The 27,795-nt window shown below is 49.1% G+C and overlaps 1 protein-coding gene across 2 annotated transcripts in view; it reads right to left on the reverse strand.

The window, feature by feature from the left end:
• The window catches only part of ADAP2 (ArfGAP with dual PH domains 2), an 82,611-nt gene that overhangs the window by 19,149 nt on the left and 35,667 nt on the right, over positions 1 to 27,795 (reverse strand). For both annotated transcript variants that reach the window (XM_082272585.1, XM_082272586.1), the window contains exons 3-9: positions 17,482 to 17,609; positions 15,347 to 15,438; positions 14,747 to 14,826; positions 14,552 to 14,664; positions 12,430 to 12,576; positions 9,755 to 9,838; positions 605 to 667 (exon numbers count right to left, since the gene is read on the reverse strand). In XM_082272585.1, the coding sequence (XP_082128711.1) occupies positions 605 to 667; positions 9,755 to 9,838; positions 12,430 to 12,576; positions 14,552 to 14,664; positions 14,747 to 14,826; positions 15,347 to 15,438; positions 17,482 to 17,609 (707 nt within the window). The remainder of the gene's footprint in view (positions 1 to 604; positions 668 to 9,754; positions 9,839 to 12,429; positions 12,577 to 14,551; positions 14,665 to 14,746; positions 14,827 to 15,346; positions 15,439 to 17,481; positions 17,610 to 27,795) is intronic.

Genomic DNA, 27,795 nt, shown 5'->3' on the forward strand with positions numbered 1-27,795 from the left:
GGGGGAAAAAATTGCCCTGTGCCGCTAAAGTCTATGGGTTTGGCTTGAAGAAAAGGTGGCAACCCTAAATGGCTGTGGTATCAGTGATTGGGGGTTAATGGGGGTGTCTGGTTGCCTCAGGGTCTGAGGCACACAGACACCCCCAAATTCGGATCTCACAGCACAATGATGGGTGCGGGAGATGAGCCCAGCAATCATTGTGCCTTGAGAAGCTCCGATCTCACCCACACACTGAGCTGCACACAGGGAACACATTTAATTCTAAGTCTTCCTGTAAAGGGATCATATTAAATGACAGTAATAAAAGCCCCTTTATCGCCCCCCTTACGTTTTTCACAAAATTACAAAATTTAAGACATAATTATAAATTTCCCTTTTATCGTATTAATTGTGCGCTTCTGTCATTTTACATTATTTATCTATTTTGTAGTCACCTTCATACATTAGGTATTTATTACTAGTGCACCTTATTATATAATTTTATCCACCATCTACCACACATGCTGAATATTTTATCTGTTATTTTATTGGAGATCCAGCAGATTTATTTTTGAATAGTCGGTAAGGTTGATGCTGTTATGACTGTCTAGCGGCGTTCACTTACCGTAGGGCCAGTCTTCTCCATGTAGCCGGATTTGGCGTAGTTGCGGGTGATCTTTGGGATTAACTAAAAAGGAGATGAAGAGAAGGGGCCTGTTCAGAGGTGCAGGAAGAAACAATGACCTATAAGTATGCTGACATGAGGTGGGCCAGAGAATGCAGTTTGTACAATTTTGCTTCGTTATTAGCCCATTCATCTCATGATCTTTCCTGATTTTTAGGAGAAATGTGGCACAGGGGCTTTTGGAGGGGACTGCAGGGTGGCCTCTTTCCCACTGACTATGGGCCCTACACATGAACAATACTCTTTGGGAGGTGTATGCCTGGGGGACCCTTGGAGTGATCTTGTTTCTGATTCAAGGTCTTGTCTCCCCAAAACACACAGACTATGGGAATCTAGGCCTGGGATCCATGTTTAGGGCCTAGCTGCCCCATTACCAATAATGGCTGCTTCACACTGTGAGACTCATAGCAGATGTTAATATTATCAGCAAGCCACCTGTCAGGGGTCTCCTGCTATAATGTGTTTAGTGGAGGTATGTCTCTCCCAGAGTGTGCCTCCTAGGTTTCTTTCACCCATTGTTAATTGTGATAATTAAGTCACCTATTGTTTCTGTCGGTTTGGTCATCTTTTGCAGAGGTGATTGATGTTGTGACCCCTGTACCTTGTTATGGACCATTTACTGTTTATGTTGGTTTGTCCTTAGGTATGGTAATTATATTCCTGTGTACAGTTTTCTTTGCATACGATAATGTGATCAGCCTCACCTGATTGTGTAGTATATAAATTCTCTGTGAGTTTTCAATAAACAGTTCCAGTTCTCATACAAGCTATTGTCGGCTAGCCTTGTACGGTCCACTATAATATCTGGTTCCTATGTCCAGACGGGAGGAAGCTGTATACTGACGGAAGCACTTAAGCTGGGTGCTGGATGGTTCCATCAAAACAAATTTATCTGGACAAGCGGCTTCTACACACCAGAGGATCTCCACCATCTCCTTGGCTTGTAGTGTAATGTAAGAAGGGTTGGAATTAAAGCACCACACCACTGCTAAGATGTCCAGATACAACGTTATTCCATTAAAGGTCAGGGGAACAATTCAAGAAATTCAAATAGCCAATGGGTTTCAGGAGTCAGAGTGCCCCCTTCATCAGGGCTTGACTGGCAGCAAAGTGAACCATCAGCAGATTGTTCGAGAGTTGCTGCCAAACAAGCTGCTGATTAGGCCTGGGCTTTCAACTCACACTGGAATAAATACCATTGTAGGTCCAGTTCACTACTGGTTTGTTCACTTTGCTGCCAGTCAAGCTCTGATGAAGGGGGCACTTAGACCCCCCGAAACACGTTGGCTATTTCTTGAATTGCCCCCCTGACCTTTAATTAAATAAAGTTGTATTTGGACCTCTTAGCAGCGGCATTGTGCCTAAAAGAGATGTAAGGTTTTTTTTTTAGATTTATACTTACCTAGGTGTGATGCTGCATTTGTCCCCTGGTGCCTCTACACTGAGAACCGAACGATCAAACACCACAGATTGTTCAATTCTGACAGCTCCCCGAGCAGAGAGCTGATGACTGTCAATCAGCAGCTCTCTGCTCTGCCCCCTCCTCGCTCACTGGAGCGCTGGGCTGCGGCGGAGGCGGCCGGCTCAGGCTTTCCGGCTCGCTGAAAGGATGAGCCGGGTGCCGGCCAAGGCATGTGGGCAGATCCTGACTCCATAGTCATGATGACGCCCAAGCTTGGACCAACTCTGTGACGTCAGCAGAGAGTGGACTTCAGCCTGCTCTCTGCTGAAAACGGGTCACAGGAGTGCAAAACAAACTGCATTCCTGAGATGCACAGGAGAAGTACAGCCAACCGAGCTTTCAATGTACTTCTCCTTTAAGTTCCAACCCTTCTTACATTACACTACAAACCAAAGAAACTGTGGAGATCCTGTGGGGTGTAGAAGCCGCCTGCCCAGGAACTGGATCATGTACACCAACATCAATGCCTTAACCACTTGCCGACCGCTCACATGGAGCGTACTGCGGCAAAGTGGCTAGATTCCGTCCAGGGACGTAGACCTACGTCACTGGACTCCTCCCCTTGTGGGCGGCGCACGCACGCCGCCGGAGGCTCGCTCCCGCTGTATTCAGAAACAGTGGGAGTCGGGCCAGAGGAGGAGAGGTGGTGATCACTGCCGCTCTTCCCCGATCGTCGGGGATCGAGTGAGGAGATCCGCCCACTTGTGTAAACAAAGCGGGCGGATCTCCTAAGTGACAGACAGTGACAGATTACAGGATTCAGCATAGCTCAACCTGCGATCTGTGTCTGTGTCACACAATCCCCTCCCCCCACACACGTCAGTAAGCATGAGGCATACATTTAACCCCTTGATCACCAATAAAGTTAACGCCTTCCCTGCCAGTGTCATTATTACAGTAACAGTGCATATTTTTAGCACTGATTACTGTAGTAATGTCACTGGTCCCCCCAAAAGTGTCAAAATGTCTAGTAATGGCGGCAGATCGCCGCCATTACTAGTTAAAAAAAAAACAATAAAAATGACATAAATTTCCCGTAGTTAGTAGCTGTGATAACTTTTGCACAAACCAATCAAAATACGCTTATTGTGATTTTTTTTTACCAAACATAGGTAGCAGAAAACAAATTGGCTAAAAATGTTAAAAAATTTAGATTTTTACATTTTTTTGGGGGGGAATTTCATATAAAAAAATGTGAAAAATATTGTTATTTTTTCAAAATTGTTGCTCTTATTTTGTTTATAGCGCAAAAAGTAAAAATCGTACAGGTTATCAAATACCACCAGAAAAAAGCTATATTTGTGGGGAAAAAAAGGACATAAATTTAATTTGGGTACAGCGTCGCACGACCGCGCAATTGTCCGTTAGAGTAATGCAGTGCCGAATCGCAAAATATGGCCTGGTCAGGAAGGGGGTAAAATCTTCCGGTCTTAAAGCGGTTAAAAATACGCTCATTGAGAATTTTTTTGTCAAAGACATGTAGATAAATACATTTTGGCCTAAATATATGACAAAAATTGAATATATTGGATATTTTTTAACTGTCAAAGTAGAAAATGTCAATTTTTTCGCAAAATTTTTTGCTCTTTTTTTATTAATATCGCAAAAAATGAAAAGCGCAGAGGTGATCAAATACCCCCAAAGGAAGCTCTGTTTGTGGGGAAAAAAAGGACATAAATTTTATTTGGGTACGGCGTTGCATGACCGCGCAATTGTCCGTTAAATTTGCACAGTGCCAAGTTGCAAAAAGTGGCCTGGACGTAAGACAGCAGGAAAATCCTCCGGTCCTAAAGTGGTTAGGATACCAATACCAGATAAATAAACCCGCGGGTCCAACACTATCTTTTCACTTTTCTCAATTGAGTATTGCACAGCTGACCTCCTGTCCAGGCATCCCATAATGCAGGCATTCCATAATGCAGGCATCCCATAATGCATGCCGCCTCTCCTGACCCACATGGAAGAAAAATATATTTAAAATTTATTTTAAAAAAACATTTTTTATTTTTCCCAAATATATTGGAAATATATTTGGAATGCTACAATTTTGGCCATATTCAATATATTTCTACATTTTTTTCCCCTAAATATATTGGAAATATATTTTTCTTCCATATGGGGAGCGTCCCATGGCTGCCCTGGGTACAATCTGCCAACTCACACCAGAGGAACTGCTGAGCTACATGAATAGAAATCTCACATTTCAGGTTTATAGTCCCTCCGGGCTAAATGACAGTTAATCCTCCTATTGTTCTCTGCCAACAGAGCCTGGCAGTCCCAATATACACTGGAGTGGGTGGGGTGGGTGGAGTGGGTGGAGTGGTCACGTCCTCAGATTTCTTCCACATGTGCCCAACCGTTCAGACATTAGAAGTCACACAATCCGGTCACCCAACAATACGATGGAAGAGAAGACCACTCATTCATCAGGTCAAAGTGTCAGGTTGGTCTGTGCAGGGATGGAGCTCAGTGGAGATCCTCCTTAAAGCGGAGTTCCACCCTTTTTTTCAACTTTGCACTTTCTGTTACATTAAAAGATCCTGGAAAAGAATTGGATAGTTATTATTATTTTTTGTTACACTTACCTGATTTTTTCTGAAAATTAACTTACCTTCCTACCACTTCCTCCCTCTGCGGCTGCGGCCCCCGACGTCACTTCCTCCTTTGCATTGACTCCTGGGAGATGAGCGTCATCAATCCCAGGAGTCAATGCGCCTGGACCGGTGTCCCTCGTCACTTCCGGTGCAGGCGCGTTATTCCCTGCTGAATGCATTAGAACAGATTCTGGGCATGCGCAGAACCAGCTGCGGGATGACGCCCCTGCCCCGGAAGTGACGAGCAGGGCATTCTGGGACTCCGACATCCAGGAAGAGGACACGAAGAGGGACGCTCCGGCTTCAGCTGCCCACACCTGAGATGGCAGCACTGGAGAAGAAATATTCAAGGTAAGTTTTTCTTCTTACAGGTATGCTAAACAGGGGGCAGTTCAGAGGCTATCGTTGCTTAAATGCACTGCCCTGACTGTCCTAGGGGTATTTTTATCCCCCAAAAATTTTTTGCCTGGAACTACGCTTTAATTTAGTCTGGTCACCCAGATATCAGGCAGTGCCAGCCGGTCCCAGGAATAAGGCAGTGCCAGCCAATCCCAGATGTCAGGTAGTGCCAGATAATCCCAGGATTCAGGTAGTGCCAGCCAATTCCACATATCAGGCAGTGCCAGCCAATCCCAGATGTTAGGTAGTGACAGCCAATCCCAGGAATCAGGCAGTGCCAGCCAATCCTAGATTTCAGGTAGTGCCAGCCAATCCCAAAAGTCAGGTAGTGCCAGGCAATCCCAGATGTCAGGTAGTGCCAGCCAATCCTAGATTTCAGGTGGTGCCAGCCCATGCCAGATATCAGGCAGTGCCAGCCAATGCCAGATATGCAGTGCCAGCCAAATCCCAGGAATCAGGCAGTGCCAGCCAATCCAAGATATCAGGCAGTGCCAGCCAATCCCAGATATCAGGCAGTGCCAGCCAATCCCAGATGTCAGGCAGTGCCAGCCAATGCCAGATATGCAGTGCCAGCCAATCCCAGTAATCAGGCAGTGCCAACCAATCCTAGATATCAGGCAGTGCCAGCCAATCCCGGGAATCAGGCAGTGCCAGCCAATCCCAGATATCAGGCAATGACAGCCAATCCCAGGAATCAGGCAGTGCCAGCCAATCCCAGGAATCAGGCAGTGCCAGACAATCCCAGGAATCAGGCAGTGCCAGTCAATCCCAGATATCAGGCAGTGCCAGCCAATTCCAGGAATCAGGCAGTGCCAGCCAATCCCAGGAATCAGGCAGTGCCAGCCAATCCCAGATATCAGGCAGTGCCAGCCAATCCCAGTAATCAGGCAGTGCCAGCCAATCCCAGATATTAGGCAGTACCAGCCAATCCCAGTAATCAGGCAGTGCCAGCCAATCCCAGATGTCAGGCAGTGCCAGCCAATGCCAGATATCAGGCAGTGCCAGCCAATCCCAGTAATCAGGCAGTGCCAACCAATCCTAGATATCAGGCAGTGCCAGCCAATCCCGGGAATCAGGCAGTGCCAGCCAATCCCAGATATTAGGCAGTACCAGCCAATCCCAGATATCAGGCAGTACCAGCCAATCCCAGATATCAGGCAGTGCCAGCCAATCCCAGGAATCAGGCAGTGCCAACCAATCCTAGATATCAGGCAGTGCCAGCCAATCCCGGGAATCAGGCAGTGCCAGCCAATCCCAGATATTAGGCAGTACCAGCCAATCCCAGTAATCAGGCAGTGCCAGCCAATCCCAGATATTAGGCAGTACCAGCCAATCCCAGTAATCAGGCAGTGCCAGCCAATCCCAGTAATCAGGCAGTGCCAGCCAATCCCAGATATTAGGCAGTACCAGCCAATCCCAGATATCAGGCAGTGCCAGCCAATCCCAGTAATCAGGCAGTGCCAGCCAATCCCAGATATCAGGCAGTGTCAGCCAATCCCAGATATCAGGCAGTGCCAGCCAATCCCAGATATCAGGCAGTACCAGCCAATCCCAGATATCAGGCAGTGCCACCCAATCCCAGATATCAGGCAGTGCCAGCCAATCCCAGATATCAGGCAGTGCCAGCCAATCCCAGATATCAGGCAGTGCCAGCCGATCTGAGATATCACAATAATAGTGTGACACCACCCTCCTGTGGCTCGGGAAGTTGCAGGTTGTGGACAGTCTTTGGTGCAGAGTTCCGGCATTGTGCCCGGTGATAACCAGAATTTCCCAGAAACTTCTGTGTTTGCTATCAGGTGAATGCGGTGACCTGGGGGGGTCCAGGGTAATTTCCCTGCAGTGACAGGGGCCCCCGGAGAGACACACTAGGACTGGCATGCAGGAATTGAGGAAATAAGTGGAGGAATGTGGTCCGGCTGGTTCATCAGATACTGCCGGTAAAATCTCCGCAGTCCCAGGAAGTGGCGGTGCGCTCATCATGTGCCGCACAACCGGCTCAATTCACCAGAGGGGCTTCCCACTGCCAGAGTGCCTGATACCTTCACCTCACATTAATATTATCCATCGTTACTGCGCCGCGCCGCGTCTCCTGTGTCCACCTTTCCAGGAGGAATTCCCTTCCCAGATTACTCTTATTAGCAGGGTTTTTTTTCTCAGGGAATAGGTACAGGAACCCCCCCCCCCCTTTTGAGTCCTCCCTTGTCTCCCCCCCACCCGCCTCTTAGCACTGTCCCTTGGTCCCCCCCTTACCGACCTTCCAGTACTGCCCCCAGTATCGTTTTGTGGTGCTAAAAATCTCTTCTTGTCACAAGAAAAGCAGTAAAATAGATCCCCTGGAGCCAGCAACTATAGATCCCCCCCCCAGCAACAATTGTTCCCCCACACAACAATAGACCCCCCCCCCCATGCAGCAACAATGGACCACCCACAACAAAATATCACCCCCAGCAAAAAAAAAGATCCATCCCAGCAACATTAGACTTCCAGCAGCAACAACAGATCTCCAAGCAGCCAGCATCTATATAGACCCTCCAGCAGCAACAACAGACCTCTCCCTCGACAATAGTAGATCCCTGCCAGCAACATAAAACCCCCAGCACCAATTTACATCACCACCAGCAACAATAGATCCTCAAACAAAAAAAAAAGTAGATCCCCCAGCAGCCAGCATCAATGGAGCCTCCAGCACACCCCTTGCTATTATAGACCACTCCAGCACACCTCTTCCTATTACATACATCTGGTGCTGGAGGTGCCGGACCTGCGTTCCCCCACGTTCCCGCCGAAAAAAAGCCCTGCTTATTAGCATTTCATTTATCAGCTCAAATACAATGACAGCTGCCATCTGATTGGCTGTCCACTGGAACATAGACAGTCCCCTCTCCCCTGGTTTTTATACACAAGGTTTGCTCTTGGATACAGAACTAGTTAAAAGGGCGTGTCCAAAGGGTGGTAATAAACAGCGCATACTCAGACTGGTCTGAGGTGGTAAGCGGGGTCCCCCAAGGCTCAGTCCTGGGACCAACCTTGTTCAATTTATTCATAAACAGCATTGAGGACGGGATCAGGAGTTCGATATCAGTTTTTGCAGATGACACAAAATTGGGCAGGGCAATAACTGCACAGCATGAAGCAGATATCCTACAGAATGACCTGGACAAAATTACAGAGTGGGCAACGACATGGCAAATGAGGTTTAACGTGGAGAAGTGTAAGGTTTTGCACTTGGGGACTAAAAACATAAAAGCACAATGCACGTTAGGGGGGACCTTGGGGGAATCAAAAATGGAGAAAGATCTGGGAGTCTTGGTTGATGATAGATTAGGCAACAGCATGCAATGTCAAGCGGCAGCTGCCAAAGCCAACAGAATATTAGCATGCATAAAGAAAGGGATGTATTCCAGAGATAAGACTATAATCCTTCCACTTTATAAAACTCCGACCTCATCTGGAGTATTCTGTCCAGTTCTGGTCGCCAGTCCTCAGGAGGGATGTGTTGGAGCTGGAGAGAGTCCAGAGAAGGGCAACTAAACTAATTAGGGGATTGGAGGACCTTGACTATGAAGAGCGTCTACAATCGCTTGATTTATTATCCCTGGAGAAGAGACGTCTGAGGGGGGACATGATAGCAATTTATAAATATCTCAATGGGGATCTAGGCTTAGAAAAAAAGCTATTCAGTCGCAAAGAATGTATGAAGACACGAGGACTTGAGGGCATACAATGCGATTAGAGGAGAAGAGATTTAACCTCAGGCAAGGTGGGGGGTTCCTTACTGTTAGGCCTACAAGATTGTGGAATTCTCTACCACAAGAGGTGGTTTCTGCGGGAAGTATGGCTACTTTTAAAAGACTCTTAGACTTACATCTCAAGGATCAGAGCATTCAGGGGTATGGGAAATGAATATATCCACACACACCTACACAGGGGGAACTGGATGGACTATTGTCTTTATTCAACCTCACCTACTATGTAACTATGTAAATCTAATGACAACAATTCTGGCAGACAGCAATCACATCATACATGTCACAATCCGCATCCCCGGGGACCGAGGACGTTCTGTGTATGGAAACAGTGGGTGGAGTCTGATGTAGGTGGAAAGTGGGTGGAGCCTATGTGGGGTAATGGGTGGAGTCTGATGTAGGTGGAAAGTGGGTGGAGCCTGTGTGGGGTAGTGGGTGGAGTCTGATGTAGGTGGAAAGTGTGTGGAGCCTGTGTGGGGTAGTGGGTGGAGTCTGATGTAGATAGAAAGTGGGTGGGGCCTGTGTGGGGTAGTGGGTGGAGTCTGATGTAGATGTAAAGTGGGTGGAGCCTGTGTGGGGTAGTGGGTGGAGTCTGATGTAGATGGAAAGTGGGTGGGGCCTGTGTGGGGTAGTGGGTGGAGTATGATGTGGGTGGAGTCTGCTGTAGATGGAAAGTGGGTGGGGCCTGTGTGGGGTAGTGGGTGGAGTATGATGTAGATGGAAAGTGGGTGGGGCCTGTGTGGGGTAGTGGGTGGAGTCTGATGTGGGTGGAGTATGATGTGGGTGGAGTCTGATGATGTGGGTGAAGTAATTGGGTGGGTTCAGGTATTTTGGGGTTTGTGAATAACGGCAATTCTGGAGCTCACACAAAGGTCAGAAGTCTCACCAAAGCCTCAGGGATGTCTGGGAAATTCTTCTTCAGGTATTTGTATCGGGCGTAACGCAGCACGTTGTACCAAGCAACAATTTCCTGTATCAGAGAAGAAAAACACAACCATGACCTAAAAATATCCGAATTCTGCGCCACTCATGTCAGGAAATGGCATTAATGGTAACTGGGTGACAGGACCAGGAGGTCCCTCAGGATACAGTATGAGGAGTGCTAGGTGACAGGACCAGGGGGTCCCTCAGGATACAGTATAAGGAGTGTTAGGTGACAGGACCAGGAGGTCCCTCAGGATACAGTATGAGGAGTGTTAGGTGACAGGACCAGGAGGTCCCTCAGGATACAGTATGAGGAGTGTTAGGTGACAGGACCAGGGGGTCCCTCAGGATACAGTATGAGGAATGTTAGGTGACAGGACCAGGAGGTCCCTCAGGATACAGTATGAGGAGTGTTAGGTGACAGGACCAGGGGGTCCCTCAGGATACAGTATGAGGAGTGTTAGGTGACAGGACCAGGAGGTCCCTCAGGATACAGTATGAGGAGTGTTAGGTGACAGGACCAGGAGGTCCCTCAGGATACAGTATGAGGAGTGTTAGGTGACAGGACCAGGGGGTCCCTCAGGATACAGTATGAGGAGTGTTAGGTGACAGGACCAAGGGGTCCCTCAGAATACAGTATGAGGAGTGTTAGGTGACAGGAGGTCCCTCAGGATACAGTATGAGGAGTGTTAGGTGACAGGACCAGGGGGTCCCTCAGGATACAGTATGAGGAGTGCTAGGTGACAGGACCAGGAGGTCCCTCAGGATACAGTATGAGGAGTGTTAGGTGACAGGACCAGGGGGTCCCTCAGGATACAGTATGAGGAGTGCTAGGTGACAGGACCAGGGGGTCCCTCAGGATACAGTATGAGGAATGTTAGGTGACAGGACCAGGAGGTCCCTCAGGATACAGTATGAGGAGTGTTAGGTGACAGGACCAGGAGGTCCCTCAGGATACAGTATGAGGAGTGTTAGGAGACAGGACCAGGAGGTCCCTCAGGATACAGTATGAGGAGTGTTAGGTGACAGGACCAGGGGGTCCCTCAGGATACAGTATGAGGAGTGCTAGGTGACAGGACCAGGAGGTCCCTCAGGATACAGTATGAGGAGTGTTAGGTGACAGGACCAGGGGGTCCCTCAGGATACAGTATGAGGAGTGTTAGGTGACAGGACCAGGGGGTCCCTCAGGATACAGTATGAGGAGTGTTAGGTGACAGGACCAGGAGGTCCCTCAGGATACAGTATGAGGAGTGCTAGGTGACAGGACCAGGAGGTCCCTCAGGATACAGTATGAGGAGTGTTAGGTGACAGGACCAGGGGGTCCCTCAGGATACAGTATGAGGAGTGTTAGGTGACAGGACCAGGGGGTCCCTCAGGATACAGTATGAGGAGTGTTAGGTGACAGGACCAGGAGGTCCCTCAGGATACAGTATGAGGAGTGTTAGGTGACAGGACCAGGAGGTCCCTCAGGATACAGTATGAGGAGTGTTAGGTGACAGGACCAGGGGGTCCCTCAGGATACAGTATGAGGAGTGTTAGGTGACAGGACCAGGGGGTCCCTCAGGATACAGTATGAGGAGTGTTAGGTGACAGGACTAGGAGGTCCCTCAGGATACAGTATGAGGAGTGTTAGGTGACAGGACCAGGGGGTCCCTCAGGATACAGTATGAGGAGTGTTAGGTGACAGGACCAGGGGGTCCCTCAGGATACAGTATGAGGAGTGTTAGGTGACAGGACCAGGAGGTCCCTCAGGATACAGTATGAGGAGTGCTAGGTGACAGGACCAGGAGGTCCCTCAGGATACAGTATGAGGAGTGTTAGGTGACAGGACCAGGAGGTCCCTCAGGATACAGTATGAGGAGTGTTAGGTGACAGGACCAGGGGGTCCCTCAGGATACAGTATGAGGAGTGTTAGGTGACAGGACCAGGGGGTCCCTCAGGATACAGTATGAGGAGTGTTAGGTGACAGGACCAGGGGGTCCCTCAGGATACAGTATGAGGAGTGTTAGGTGACAGGACCAGGGGGTCCCTCAGGATACAGTATGAGGAGTGTTAGGTGACAGGACCAGGGGGTCCCTCAGGATACAGTATGAGGAGTGTTAGGTGACAGGACCAGGAGGTCCCTCAGGATACAGTATGAGGAGTGTTAGGTGACAGGACCAGGGGGTCCCTCAGGATACAGTATGAGGAGTGTTAGGTGACAGGACCAGGGGGTCCCTCAGGATACAGTATGAGGAGTGCTAGGTGACAGGACCAGGAGGTCCCTCAGGATACAGTATGAGGAGTGTTAGGTGACAGGACCAGGGGGTCCCTCAGGATACAGTATGAGGAGTGTTAGGTGACAGGACCAGGGGGTCCCTCAGGATACAGTATGAGGAGTGTTAGGTGACAGGACCAGGAGGTCCCTCAGGATACAGTATGAGGAGTGCTAGGTGACAGGACCAGGAGGTCCCTCAGGATACAGTATGAGGAGTGTTAGGTGACAGGACCAGGAGGTCCCTCAGGATACAGTATGGGGGTTGTGGGTGAAGGAAGGCTATGTGACGACCCATAATCCTTAGGGTACAAGCAGACTTTCTGTGTAGCAGTCTTCTAATCAGGAACAATGGTGAGTTATATATCAGACATCGAACGTACCTGGCCATCGTCATGGTAGACGTAGATGCTGCGCGTGCGCTCGCCCTGCACACAGGTGATCTCCAGGCCATGCTGCCGATTGATTTTATCCACCTGGAACGTGGCGTTCAATGTCTGGATCGGTAACCTTCCTCTGGGACCTGACCTCTGCAGGAAGAGAAAATCTTATCATACCCCGAACACCGACCCCCCCATACTCGGGGCTCTGGACTCTCATCGGATATGCATGAAAACAATGGGAAAATGTTTAATAAATGGTGAGAATTATTTCAGATGTAGCCAGCGAGACTAGAGGGAACTGGAAGAGTGGAGAAAGCAGCTTCCATAATGGAAGTCCCCTTCACTCCCAACTGGGACTGAGGTGGGTCCTTCTTGCTGAATAATGACTCTAATCATAACATGGACAACCAACACATGGCGTAACTAGAACCTTCAGAAACCATGAAGGGCCCCCGGTACCTGGCCAGGGCCTTTCTCTCCGGGACCCCTCCCTCTGATCCCAGGACCCTTCACTCCCATCGCGGGACCCTTTATTATGGTCCTGCAGCGGAAGCCTTTCACATGTTCTACCCCCCACTGTGGCAGAACGCCAGGGCCCAGATACAATTGGGACCTTTGAGATCGGGGTCAATCCTGGACTACCACTACCAGTTTTTATTATAGTTACATAGTAAGTGATCGTCCATCCTGTGTAGGGGTGTCAGTGACCCCCACCACCCCTCCGATCCAGGTGTACAAAGGGTCACATGGGTCCCCTGGAGGATGGAGTTGGGGTGCAATTGCAACCCCTGTAGGTACTCCCTTGGCTTATGGGTTTTATAACAGGAAATCAGGACCTCATTGTGGCCTGACAGGTGACAGTCCTTGGAATGTTATGGTAGTCCCCGGCATGTTATGGTAGTCCCCGGCATGTTATGGTAGTCCCCGGCATGCTATAGTAGTCCCCAGTCTTTTATGGTAGTCCCCGGCATGTTATGGTAGTCCCCAGTCTGTTATGGTAGTCCCCGGCATGTTATGGTAGTCCCCGGCATGCTATAGTAGTCCCCAGTCTTTTATGGTAGTCCCCGGCATGTTATGGTAGTCCCCAGTCTGTTATGGTAGTCCCTGGCATGTTACGGTAGTCCCCGGCATGTTATGGTAGTCCCCGGCATGCTATAGTAGTACCCGGCATGCTATGGTAGTCCCCGGCATGTTATGGTAGTCCCCGGCATGTTACGGTAGTCCCCGGCATGTTATGGTAGTCCCCGGCATGCTATAGTAGTACCCGGCATGCTATGGTAGTCCCCAGTCTGTTATGGTAGTCCCCAGCATGTTATGGTAGTCCCCAGTCTGTTATGGTAGTCCCTGGCATGTTACGGTAGTCCCCGGCATGTTATGGTAGTCCCCGGCATGCTATAGTAGTACCCGGCATGCTATGGTAGTCCCCGGCATGTTATGGTAGTCCCCGGCATGTTACGGTAGTCCTCGGCATGTTATGGTAGTCCCTGGCATGTTATGGTAGTCCCCGGCATGTTATGGTAGTCCCTGGCTTGCTATGGTAGTCCCCGGCATGCTATGGTAGTCCCCGGCATGCTATGGTAGTCCCCAGAATGTTATGGTAGTCCCCGGCATGTTATAGTAGTCCCCAGTCTGTTATGGTCGTCCCTGGCATGCTATGGTAGTCCCCGGCATGCTATGGTAGTCCCCGGCATGCTATAGTAGTCCCCGGCATGCTATGGTAGTCCCCGGCATGTTATGGTAGTCCCTGGCATGTTATGGTAGTCCCCGGCATGTTATGGTAGTCCCTGGCTTGCTATGGTAGTCCCCGGCATGCTATGGTAGTCCCCGGCATGCTATGGTAGTCCCCAGAATGTTATGGTAGTCCCCGGCATGTTATAGTAGTCCCCAGTCTGTTATGGTCGTCCCTGGCATGCTATGGTAGTCCCCGGCATGCTATGGTAGTCCCCGGCATGCTATAGTAGTCCCCGGCATGCTATGGTAGTCCCCGGCATGCTATGGTAGTCCCCGGCATGCTATGGTAGTCCCCGGCATGCTATAGTAGTCCCCGGCATGCTATGGTAGTCCCCGGCATGCTATGGTAGTCCCCAGTCTGTTGCTGCCATTATAATGTGGTGACACTGACTTTGTCTGCGATGTAATATTTCAGGACCCCCTCGTTCTCGGAGAATACAAAGAGTCTCTTCTGGAACTGTTCATTGTCTCTTCCCTTCTTCAACAGGAAGCCTTCCTTATATTCTGGTGGAAGAAAGATGGAGGTCAGAGGAGGTCCCCCATCCCCTCCCCCCGGAGCCCAGTCCTATCTATAATGGACATTTACCTACAGAGTAGACACATTCCTTCTCTCCTGTGAACTCCTTCCGCTCGTACTTCGCTCGGATCCACTGCTCCTTCAATACCCTGAAAGATCAGACTTCATCAGGGGATATACAAAAGACACCCCACCCCTGAACAGGTAACACAACCCCACTGATGTAATGAAGAATGAATGGGGAGTCATGTGACCAGAGCCTGCAGTGCACCCAGAAGAATGGGACGTGTGACGTGTGACGTGGAACGTGTGACGTGTGACGTATGACGTGTGGCGTGTGACGTGTGACGTGTGGCGTGTGACGTGTGACGCGTGGCGTGTGATGTGGAACGTGTGACGAGTGGCGTGTGACGTGTGGCGTGTGGCGTGTGGCGTGTGACATGTGACGTGTGGCGTGTGACGTGTGATGTGGAACGTGTGGCGTGTGGCGTGTGACGTGGAACGTGTGGCGTGTGACGTGTGGCGTGTGACGTGTGACGCGTGGCGTGTGACGTGGAACGTGTGACGAGTGGCGTGTGACGTGTGACGTGTGGCATGTGACATGTGATGTGTGACGTGGAACGTGTGGCGTGTGACGTGTGGCGTGTGGCGTGTGACCTGTGAACATACATGCAATCCTTCTCCGTTGGTCGGTAATAAAATGGGGGCACACAGGCTTCATATTCATCCTTGGCTCTCCGGTTCCCATGACTTTTCATGAACTGCAAGAAAGAGACATTAGAGAATACACGGAGTATACAGAGGGGTGGGGCCGTATATTAGAGACACCTCCCCCAATATCCTCTACAGCGCCTTGTAAAAGTATTCACCCCCCATGAAATTTCCCAAATTACAACCAAAAACATAAATGTATTTTATTGGGATTTTATGTGATAGACCGACACAAAGTGGCCATAATTGTGAAGTGGAAGGAAAATGATAAATGATAGAAATAAATCTGTGAAAAGTGTGGCTGCATTTGTATTCACCCCCCTTTACTCTGATACCCCTAACTATAATCTAATGGAACCAATTACATTCAGAAGTCACCAAATTAGTAAATAGAATCCACCTGTGCGTCATTTAATCTCAGTATAAATACAGCTGTTCTGTGAAGCCCTCAGAGGTTTGTTAGAGAACCTTAGTGAACAAACAGCATCATGAAGGCCAAGGAACACAGCAGACAGGTCAGGGATAAAGTTGTGGAGAAGTGTAAAGCAGGGTTAGGTTATAACATAATCTTCCAAGCTTTGACCATCTCACGGAGCGCTGATCAATCCATCATGGGAAAATGGAAAGAGTATGGCACAACTGCAACCCTACCAAGACATGGCCGTCCACCTAAACTGACCGGCCGGGCCCCTACCAAGACATGGCCGTCCACCTAAACTGACCGGCCGGGCCCCTACCAAGACATGACCGTCCACCTAAACTGACCGGCTGGGCCCCTACCAAGACATGGCCGTCCACCTAAACTGACCGGCTGGACCCCTACCAAGACATGGCCGTCCACCTAAACTGACCGGCCGGACCCCTACCAAGACATGGCCGTCCACCTAAACTGACCAGCCGGGCCCCTACCAAGACATGGCCGTCCACCTAAACTGACCAGCCGGGCCCCTACCAAGACATGGCCGTCCACCTAAACTGACCGGCCGGGCCCCTACCAAGACATAGCCGTCCATCTAAACTGACCAGCCGGGCCCCTACCAAGACATGGCCGTCCACCTAAACTGACCGGCTGGGCAAGGAGAGCATTCATCAGAGAAGCAGCCAAGAGGCCCATGGGAACTCTGGAGGAGCTGCAGAGATCCACAGCTCAGGTGGGAGAATCTGTCCACAGGACAACTATTAGTCGTGCGCTCCACAAATCTGCCCTTTATGGAAGAGTGAGAAGAAGAAAGCCATTGGTGGAAGAAAGACATAAGAAGTCCTGTTTGCAGTTTGGGAGAAGCCATGTGGGGGGAGGAGCAAACATGTGGGGGGAGGAACTCTGCTCAGAGGAGACCAAAACTCAACTTTTTGGACTAAAAGTAAAACGCTATGTGTGGGGGAAAACTAACACTGCACATCCCCCTGATCACACCATCCCCACTGTGAAACATGGTGGTGGCAGCATCATGGTGTGGGGATGCTTTTCTTCAGCAGGGACAGGAAAGCTGGTCAGAGTTGATGGGAAGATGGATGGAGCCAAATACAGGACAATCTTAGAAGAAGACCTGAGACTGGGGTGGAGGTTCACCTTGCAGCAGGACAACGACCCAAAACATCCAGCCAGAGCTACAATGGAATGGTTTCATGTGTTAGAATGGCCCAGTCACAGTCCAGACCTAAATCACATTGAGAATCTGTGGCAAGACTTGAAAATTGCTGTTCACAGACGCTCTCCATCCAATCTGACAGAGCTTGAGATATTCTGCAAAGAAGAATGGGCAGAAATGTCCTCTCTAGATGTGCAAAGCTGGTAGAGACATCCCCAAAAAGACTCCCAGCTGTAATTGGAGGGAAAGGCGGTTCTACAAAGTATTGACTCCGGGGGGTGAATACAAATGCAGCCACACTTTTCACAGATTTATTTGTATCATTTATCATTTTCCTTCCACTTCATAATTATGGCCACTTTGTGTCGGTCCATCATATAAAATCCCAATAAAATACATTTAGGATTTTGGTTGTGGAAAATTTCAAGGGGGTGTAAATACTTTTTCCAGGCGCTGTATATGAGGGTCACACACAGGGAGAGGCAGCCAGGCACACGGTATTACCTCTATCAGGTCATGCTCCAGGTAGTCGAGTTGAGTTGATTTGACTCTGCCGATGGATGAGATCCGATGAACCCCGGAACACACCAAGCACACGAACACCCCGACATTGCAGGACGCCCACACCGGGTCTGGAGAGAGAGAAGACCCCATTATATACCGAGGAGGTATACAGATATATATACTGAGGAGGTATACAGATATATATACTGAGGAGGTATACAGATATATATACTGAGGAGGTATACAGATATATATACTGAAGAGGTATACAGATATATATACTGAGGAGGTATACAGATATATATACTGAGGAGGTATACAGATATATATACTGAGGAGGTATACAGATATATATACTGAGGAGGTATACAGATATATACTGAGGAGGTATACAGATATATATACTGAGGAGGTATACAGATATATATACTGAGGAGGTATACAGATATATATACTGAGGAGGTATACAGATATATATACTGAGGAGGTATACAGATATATATACTGAGGAGGTATACAGATATATACTGAGGAGGTATACAGATATATATACTGAGGAGGTGTACAGATATATATACTGAGGAGGTATACAGATATATATACTGAGGAGGTATACAGATATATATATACTGAGGAGGTATACAGATATATATACTGAGGAGGTATACAGATATATATATACTGAAGAGGTATACAGATATATATACTGAGGAGGTATACAGATATATATATACTGAGGAGGTATACAGATATATATACTGAAGAGGTATACAGATATATATATACTGAAGAGGTATACAGATATATACTGAGGAGGTATACAGATATATATACTGAGGAGGTATACAGATATATATACTGAGGAGGTATACAGATATATATATACTGAGGAGGTATACAGATATATATACTGAGGAGGTATACAGATATATATACTGAGGAGGTATACAGATATATATACTGAGGAGGTATACAGATATATATACTGAGGAGGTGTACAGATATATATACTGAGGAGGTATACAGATATATATACTGAGGAGGTATACAGATATATATACTGAGGAGGTATACAGATATATATACTGAGGAGGTATACAGATATATATACTGAGGAGGTGTACAGATATATATATACTGAGGAGGTATACAGATATATATACTGAGGAGGTATACAGATATATATATACTGAGGAGGTATACAGATATATATACTGAGGAGGTATACAGATATATATACTGAGGAGGTATACAGATATATATACTGAGGAGGTATACAGATATATATACTGAGGAGGTATACAGATATATATACTGAGGAGGTATACATATATATATACTGAGGAGGTATACAGATATATATATACTGAGGAGGTATACAGATATATATATACTGAGGAGGTATACAGATATATATACTGAGGAGGTATACAGATATATATACTGAGGAGGTATACAGATATATATACTGAGGAGGTATACATATATATATACTGAGGAGGTATACAGATATATATATACTGAGGAGGTATACAGATATATATACTGAGGAGGTATACAGATATATATACTGAGGAGGTATACAGATATATATACTGAGGAGGTATACAGATATATATACTGAGGAGGTATACAGATATATATACTGAGGAGGTGTACAGATATATATATACTGAGGAGGTATACAGATATATATACTGAGGAGGTATACAGATATATATATACTGAGGAGGTATACAGATATATATACTGAGGAGGTATACAGATATATATACTGAGGAGGTATACAGATATATATACTGAGGAGGTATACAGATATATATACTGAGGAGGTATACAGATATATATACTGAGGAGGTATACAGATATATATATACTGAGGAGGTATACAGATATATATATACTGAGGAGGTATACAGATATATATACTGAGGAGGTATACAGATATATATACTGAGGAGGTATACAGATATATATACTGAGGAGGTATACATATATATATATACTGAGGAGGTATACAGATATATATATACTGAGGAGGTATACAGATATATATACTGAGGAGGTATACAGATATATATACTGAGGAGGTATACAGATATATATACTGAGGAGGTATACAGATATATATACTGAGGAGGTATACAGATATATATATACTGAGGAGGTATACAGATATATATACTGAGGAGGTATACAGATATATATACTGAGGAGGTATACAGATATATATATACTGAGGAGGTATACAGATATATATACTGAGGAGGTATACAGATATATATACTGAGGAGGTATACAGATATATATACTGAGGAGGTATACAGATATATATACTGAGGAGGTATACATATATATATACTGAGGAGGTATACAGATATATATATACTGAGGAGGTATACAGATATATATATACTGAGGAGGTATACAGATATATATACTGAGGAGGTATACAGATATATATACTGAGGAGGTATACAGATATATATACTGAGGAGGTATACATATATATATACTGAGGAGGTATACAGATATATATATACTGAGGAGGTATACAGATATATATACTGAGGAGGTATACAGATATATATACTGAGGAGGTATACAGATATATATACTGAGGAGGTATACAGATATATATATATACTCTACAGCCCTGGTATAAGGGAGTGGAATCAGGACAGGAGAGCGGCCAGGAGCAGAGCATTTTCTACCTTATGGGAGTCATGTTTGAGGTGTGATATCCCAGTGGGGGTGTAATCAGAAGGGAGGCCGGGACAAGGGGTGGGCAGGAGGCAGAGGCGTAACTAGAGCCTTCAGGGCCCCGATGCAAGAAACCATGAAGGGCCCCCCCAGACCCCTGGCCGGGGCCCTTCCCTTCAAGCCCAGGGCTCTTCCCTCTAATCCTGGGGCTCTTTACACTCGTTGCATGGCCTTTTATTACGGTCCCGCAGCAGGATTCTTTCACAAGTTCTGCAGTGGGCCCCCTTCCTGCAATCTTGAGGCCTCCCCACAGTGGTGCAATGCCAGGGCCCGGTCGCAAGGGTGACCTTTGCAATCCTGGAAGTTCACCCACTGGTTTGCTACCGGGCCCCCTGGAGCATGGGGCCCGGTAGCAATCGCAACCCCTGCAACCCCTGTAGTTAAGCCCCTGGCAGGGGGGACAGCTGCCCTGGGCACTGTGGTATCATGTGAGGCGGGGGAGGGGGGGGGGGGGGCACCACAAGGAAGTTGAAGAGAGGGGATTTGTTTTGGGAGGGGGAATTTGTGGGGCTGCATTTGATAAGAATTGTTCATGGAGGGTACATTGGGGGGGGGGGGGGGGTGCTAGGAGTGATGATTTGAGGGGATTTATGCTTGGAGGAGATTTTTATTTTTTTTTGGGGGGGGGGGGGTGCATCTGTGCTAGCAGGGATTGGGGGTATTCGTGCTATGAGGGGAATTTTGGGTGGGGGGATTTGTGCTTGGAGGGAAAATTTGAAGGGTAGAGAATTTGTACTAGGAGGGGGGAATTTTTTTTTTTTGGGGGGGGGGGGGGATCTGTGCTTGGAGGGAAAATTTGAAGGGTAGAGAATTTGTACTAGGAGGGGGGAATTTTTTTTTTTGGGGGGGAGGGGATATGTGCTGGGGCGGGGGGGGGGGATCTGTGCTTGGAGGGAAAATTTGAAGGGTAGAGAATTTGTACTAGGAGGGGGGAATTTTTTTTTTTTTGGGGGGGGGGGGATCTGTGCTTGGAGGGAAAATTTGAAGGGTAGAGAATTTGTACTAGGAGGGGGAATTCTTTTTTGGGGGGGGGTGGATTTGTGCTGGGGGCATAAGAGGAATGAAATGATTTGAGCTGGGGAGGCAAAGATTTGTGCTGGGGGGGGGGGGGGATTTCAGCAGGGGGGGTGGATTTGTACTGGAAGGAGGGGGCGCAATTTGGCATGTTCGTCCTGGGCTCTAGGTGACCACTGTCAGGTGCAGAGTATTTTCTACCGTAGAGTTCAGGGTTGTCTATCTCACGTGTAGCGCCCTCTAGTGAGAACAAAGCATGCCGAATATTTCCATGTCAGGGATTGTTGGCCCAGCAAAGAGTCAACCATGGATTTCCCATACTGGGGGCTTCACCATCACCCACTTACTGACCGTCCCCCCTATATATACTGGGGGGCGGCGGCTCTCCTGCGCAAAATCACATACAGGTAAGTGACTTCGCTCTTCCAGGTCTGGGGCGTGCACACACATGATTGGACACAGCGGGAGCCAATCAGCGGGTCCGGATCATACACAAGAGAGGCAGAACGACGGTCTGCTAGTAGGGAAGGCTGTGATCCTGCTAAGCAGAAACACAGATCTCTGTCTTCTCACAGCCAAAGTACCTCCCCCACAGTTAGAAAGCACTCCCTAGGCACACATTTACCTCTTTGATCACCGCTGGTGTTAACCCCTTCCCTGCCAAGGTCATTAGTACAGGGAGAGTGCATATTTTTAGCACTGATCTCTGTATTGGTGTCACTGGTCCCCAAAAAAAGTGTCATTTAGTGTTTCATTGGTCTCCGCAATGTCGCAGTCCCACTAAAAATCGATCGCCGACATTACTGGTAAAAAAATAAAATTCCATAAAAATATCCCATAGTTTGTAGACGCAAACCAATAAATATACACTCAGTGAGATTTTATGTAGCAGAATACAGATTGGAATAAACTGATGAAGAAATTTGATTGTAATGTATTTATTTATTTATTTATTTATTTATTTTCAGAATTGTCGCTGTTTATTTATAGCGCAAAAAGTAAAAATCGCAGAGGTGATCAAATATCACCAATAGAAATCTCTGTTTGTGGGGAAAAAAGGACATCAATTGTATTTGGGTACAGCGTCGCACGACCGCGCAATTGTCCGTTAAAGTACCGCAGTGCCGTATCTCAAAAAATGGCCTGGTCATTAAGGGGGGTAAATCTTCTGGAGGTGAAGAGGTTAACATGGAAAATTAAATATGCCACCTCCTGACTTCACCCACCGCAGTGCTGATCAGACCGTCCCCCCTCCTCCATCTCCTCCCCTGCCTACCCCCTCCACATAGATAGCCGCCCCTCGCTGCTCTGACCCTCCTATTCCAATGCAGACATTAACTCCTCTGGCTCCTCCCTTGCATACCTCTGGCTCCTCCCTTGCACTCCTCCGGCTCCTCCCATGCACTCCTCTCGCTCCTCCCTTGCACTCCTCTGGCTCCTCCCATGCACAAATCTGGCTCCTCCCTTGCACTCCTCTGACTCCTCCCTTGCACACCTCTGGCTCCTCCCTTGCACACTTCTGTTTCCTCCCTTGCACTCCTCTGGCTTCTCCCTTGCACTCCTGTGGCTCCTCCCTTGCACACCTCTGGCTCCTCCCTTGCACACCTTTGGCTCCTCTCTAGCACACCTCTGGTTCCTCCCTTGCACTCCTCTGGCTCCTCCCTTGCACTCCTCTGGCTCCTCCCTTGCACACCTCTGGCTCCTCTCTTGCACTCCTCTGGCTTCTCCCTTGCACACATCTGGCTCCTCCCTTGCACTCCTCTGACTCCTCCCATGCACACCTCTGGCTCCTCCCTTGCACTCCTCTGACTCCTCCCTTGCACACCTCTGGCTCCTCCCTTGCACACTTCTGTTTCCTCCCTTGCACTCCTCTGGCTTCTCCCTTGCACTCCTGTGGCTCCTCCCTTGCACACCTCTGGCTCCTCCCTTGCACACCTTTGGCTCCTCTCTAGCACACCTCTGGTTCCTCCCTTGCACTCCTCTGGCTCCTCCCTTGCACTCCTCTGGCTCCTCCCTTGCACACCTTTGGCTCCTCTCTTGCACACCTCTGGTTCCTCCCTTGCACTCCTCTGGCTCCTCCCTTGCACACTTCTGTTTCCTCCCTTGCACACCTCTGGCTCCTCCCTTGCACACCTATGGTTCCTCTCTTGCACACCTCTGGTTCCTCCCTTGCACTCCTCTGGCTCCTCCCTTGCACACTTCTGTTTCCTCCCTTGCACACCTCTGGCTCCTCCCTTGCACACCTATGGTTCCTCTCTAGCACACCTCTGGCTCCTCCCTTGCCCTCCTGTGGCTCCTCCCTTGCACACCTCTGGCTCCTCCCTTGCACACCTATGGTTCCTCTCTTGCACACCTCTGGTTCCTCCCTTGCACTCCTCTGGCTCCTCCCTTGCACACTTCTGTTTCCTCCCTTGCACACCTCTGGCTCCTCCCTTGCACACCTTTGGCTCCTCTCTAGCACACCTCTGGTTCCTCCCTTGCACTCCTCTGGCTCCTCCCTTGCACTCCTCTGGCTCCTCCCTTGCACACCTCTGGCTCCTCTCTTGCACTCCTCTGGCTTCTCCCTTGCACACATCTGGCTCCTCCCTTGCACTCCTCTGACTCCTCCCATGCACACCTCTGGCTCCTCCCTTGCACTCCTCTGACTCCTCCCTTGCACACCTCTGGCTCCTCCCTTGCACTCCTCTGGCTCCTCCCATGCACAAATCTGGCTCCTCCCTTGCACTCCTCTGACTCCTCCCTTGCACACCTCTGGCTCCTCCCTTGCACACTTCTGTTTCCTCCCTTGCACTCCTCTGGCTTCTCCCTTGCACTCCTGTGGCTCCTCCCTTGCACACCTCTGGCTCCTCCCTTGCACACCTTTGGCTCCTCTCTAGCACACCTCTGGTTCCTCCCTTGCACTCCTCTGGCTCCTCCCTTGCACTCCTCTGGCTCCTCCCTTGCACACCTCTGGCTCCTCTCTTGCACTCCTCTGGCTTCTCCCTTGCACACATCTGGCTCCTCCCTTGCACTCCTCTGACTCCTCCCATGCACACCTCTGGCTCCTCCCTTGCACTCCTCTGACTCCTCCCTTGCACACCTCTGGCTCCTCCCTTGCACACTTCTGTTTCCTCCCTTGCACTCCTCTGGCTTCTCCCTTGCACTCCTGTGGCTCCTCCCTTGCACACCTCTGGCTCCTCCCTTGCACACCTTTGGCTCCTCTCTAGCACACCTCTGGTTCCTCCCTTGCACTCCTCTGGCTCCTCCCTTGCACTCCTCTGGCTCCTCCCTTGCACACCTTTGGCTCCTCTCTTGCACACCTCTGGTTCCTCCCTTGCACTCCTCTGGCTCCTCCCTTGCACACTTCTGTTTCCTCCCTTGCACACCTCTGGCTCCTCCCTTGCACACCTATGGTTCCTCTCTTGCACACCTCTGGTTCCTCCCTTGCACTCCTCTGGCTCCTCCCTTGCACACTTCTGTTTCCTCCCTTGCACACCTCTGGCTCCTCCCTTGCACACCTATGGTTCCTCTCTAGCACACCTCTGGCTCCTCCCTTGCCCTCCTGTGGCTCCTCCCTTGCACACCTCTGGCTCCTCCCTTGCACACCTATGGTTCCTCTCTTGCACACCTCTGGTTCCTCCCTTGCACTCCTCTGGCTCCTCCCTTGCACACTTCTGTTTCCTCCCTTGCACACCTCTGGCTCCTCCCTTGCACACCTATGGTTCCTCTCTAGCACACCTCTGGCTCCTCCCTTGCCCTCCTGTGGCTCCTCCCTTGCACACCTCTGGCTCCTCCCTTGCACACCTGGACTCTGTGGGAGGGTGGAGCCCAGAACCATGGTCAGGTTGCTACAAAACTGTCTGCACACACCGGACCAATCAGTGTACTGGCTGTTCACAAAACCTGGACCCAGGACTGGAGAGTTCATCCCACCTGGATAGCCAAGAAATCTCGGGGCTCCGGATCCCAACACGGATTTTTCTAAACAAGGAGGAAACTAAAGAGCCAGTTTCCTGATAATTAAGAACCCACCCCCCCCCCCCCCGGAGCCCCCAACCTGCCACCCTGGTGGGGCGCTGCCAAACTACCTTATGGAGGGTCATGTTGGAGGTGTGAGATCACAGGGGTGGTGTAATGAGAAGGGTATAGAGCAGCCAGGAGCAGAGTATTTTCTACCTTCTGGAGGGTTGTACACAATGAGCAGTGGAAGGTTATTAGAAATGATGGGATCACAATGGGGTGAAGGTTTGGAGAAGAAGCCAGGAGACATGGTAGTGCGGAGAGGCCTGAGGTTGGAAGTCAGGTGACATTTCTTCCCAGAACCCCCCCTCCCCCCTCCCTCTGTGACGCTCGGGTTGTGCAAGGTTTGGGAAGTGCCGACTCAGCAGCTGCACAGTGTGGTCTCACTTCTCTTACACAACAATTCTATTTCTGGAGAGGAAGAGGAAGCGCCACCGGTGACGGCACAACTCCCAGATTTCCACATGGGTCCCCGCCAACCACGTGTGGCCCTCAGAGCTTTCATTGGGCCCTCGGATGAGGAGTCGTATTGTGTAACCCTGGTGTGCCATGGCTCTCCGCACACTCATCCTTCATTGTTATACTCTATATTACCAAAAGTATTGGGACGCCGGCCTTTACACACACATGAACTGTAATGACCCCCCAGTCTTAGTCCGTAGGGTTCAATATTGGGTTGGCCCACACTTTGCAGCTATAACAGCTTCAACTCTTCTGGGAAGGCCGTCCACAAGGTTTAGGAGTGTCTATGGGAATGTTTCACCATTCTTCCAGAAGCACATTTGTGAGGTCAGGCACTGATGTTGGACAAGAAGGCCTGGCTCACATTCTCCAATTTAATTCATCCCAAAGGTGTTCTATCGGGTTGAGGTCAGGACTCTGTGCAGGCCAATCAAGTTCCTCCACCCCAAACTGGCTCATCCATGTCTTTATGGACCTTGCTTTGTGCACTGGTGCGCAGTCATGTTGGAACAGGGAGGGGCCATCCCCAAACTCCTCCCACAAAGTTGGGAGCATGAAATTGTCCAAAATATCTTGGTATGCTGACGCCTTAAGAGTTCTCTTCACCAGAACTAAGGGGCCAAACCCAACCCCTGAAAAACAACCCCACACCATAATCCCCCCTCCACCAAATGATTTGGACCAGTGCACAAAGCAAGGTCCATAAAGACATGGATGAGTGAGTTTGGGGTGGAGGAACTTGACTGGTCTGCAACTCAACCCAATAGAACACCTTTGGGATAAGGTCTCGTCCAACATCAGTGCCTGACCTCACAAATGCCCTTCTGGAAGAATGGTGAAACATTCCCATAGACACTCCTAAACCTTGTGGACGGCCTTCCCAGAAGAGTTGAAGCTGTTATAGCTGCAAAGGGCGGAGCCAACTCAATATTGAACCTTACGGACTAAGACTGGGACCCCATTGAACCCTATGGACTAAAACTGGGACCCCATTGAACCCTATGGACTAAGACTGGGACCCCATTGAACCCTATGGACAAAGACTGGGACCCCATTGAACCCTATGGACAAAGACTGGGACCCCATTGAACCCTATGGGCTAAGGCTGGGACCCCATTGAACCCTATGGACTAAGACTGGGACCCCATTGAACCCTATGGACAAAGACTGGGACCCCATTGAACCCTATGGACAAAGACTGGGACCCCATTGAACCCTATGGACTAAGGCTGGGACCCCATTGAACCCTATGGACTAAGACTGGGACCCCATTGAACCCTATGGACAAAGACTGGGACCCCATTGAACCCTATGGACAAAGACTGGGACCCCATTGAACCCTATGGACAAAGACTGGGACCCCATTGAACCCTAATGGACATAGACTGGGACCCCATTGAAACCTATGGACAAAGACTGGGACCCCATTGAACCCTATGGACAAAGACTGGGACCCCATTGAACCCTAATGGACATAGACTGGAACCCCATTGAACCCTATGGACAAAGACTGGGACCCCATTGAACCCTATGGACTAAGACTGGGACCCCATTGAACCCTATGGACTAAGACTGGGACCCCATTGAACCCTATGGACAAAGACTGGGACCCCATTGAACCCTATGGACAAAGACTGGGACCCCATTGAACCCTATGGACATAGACTGGGACCCCATTGAACCCTATGGACAAAGACTGGGACTCCATTGAACCCTATGGACAAAGACTGGGACCCCATTGAACCTTACGGACTAAGACTGGGACCCCATTGAACCCTATGGACAAAGACTGGGACCCCATTGAACCTTACGGACAAAGACTGGGACTCCATTGAACCCTATGGACATAGACTGGGACTCCATTGAACCCTATGGACAAAGACTGGGACCCCATTGAACCCTACGGACTAAGACTGGGATGCCATTAAAGTTCATGTGTGTAAAGGCCGGCGTCCCAATACTTTTGGTATTGTAGTGTATCAGGTAGAGAACTGTCCATAAGGACGCACTGGTTATTGTTATCAGCAGCCTGTGAGCCAACCAGCCTCACCCCCATACCTCACTCACAGCAAGGAT

The sequence above is a fragment of the Pelophylax lessonae genome (genome assembly GCF_965119305.1).
Source record: "Pelophylax lessonae genome assembly, chromosome: 11".
NCBI lineage: Eukaryota > Metazoa > Chordata > Amphibia > Anura > Ranidae > Pelophylax > Pelophylax lessonae.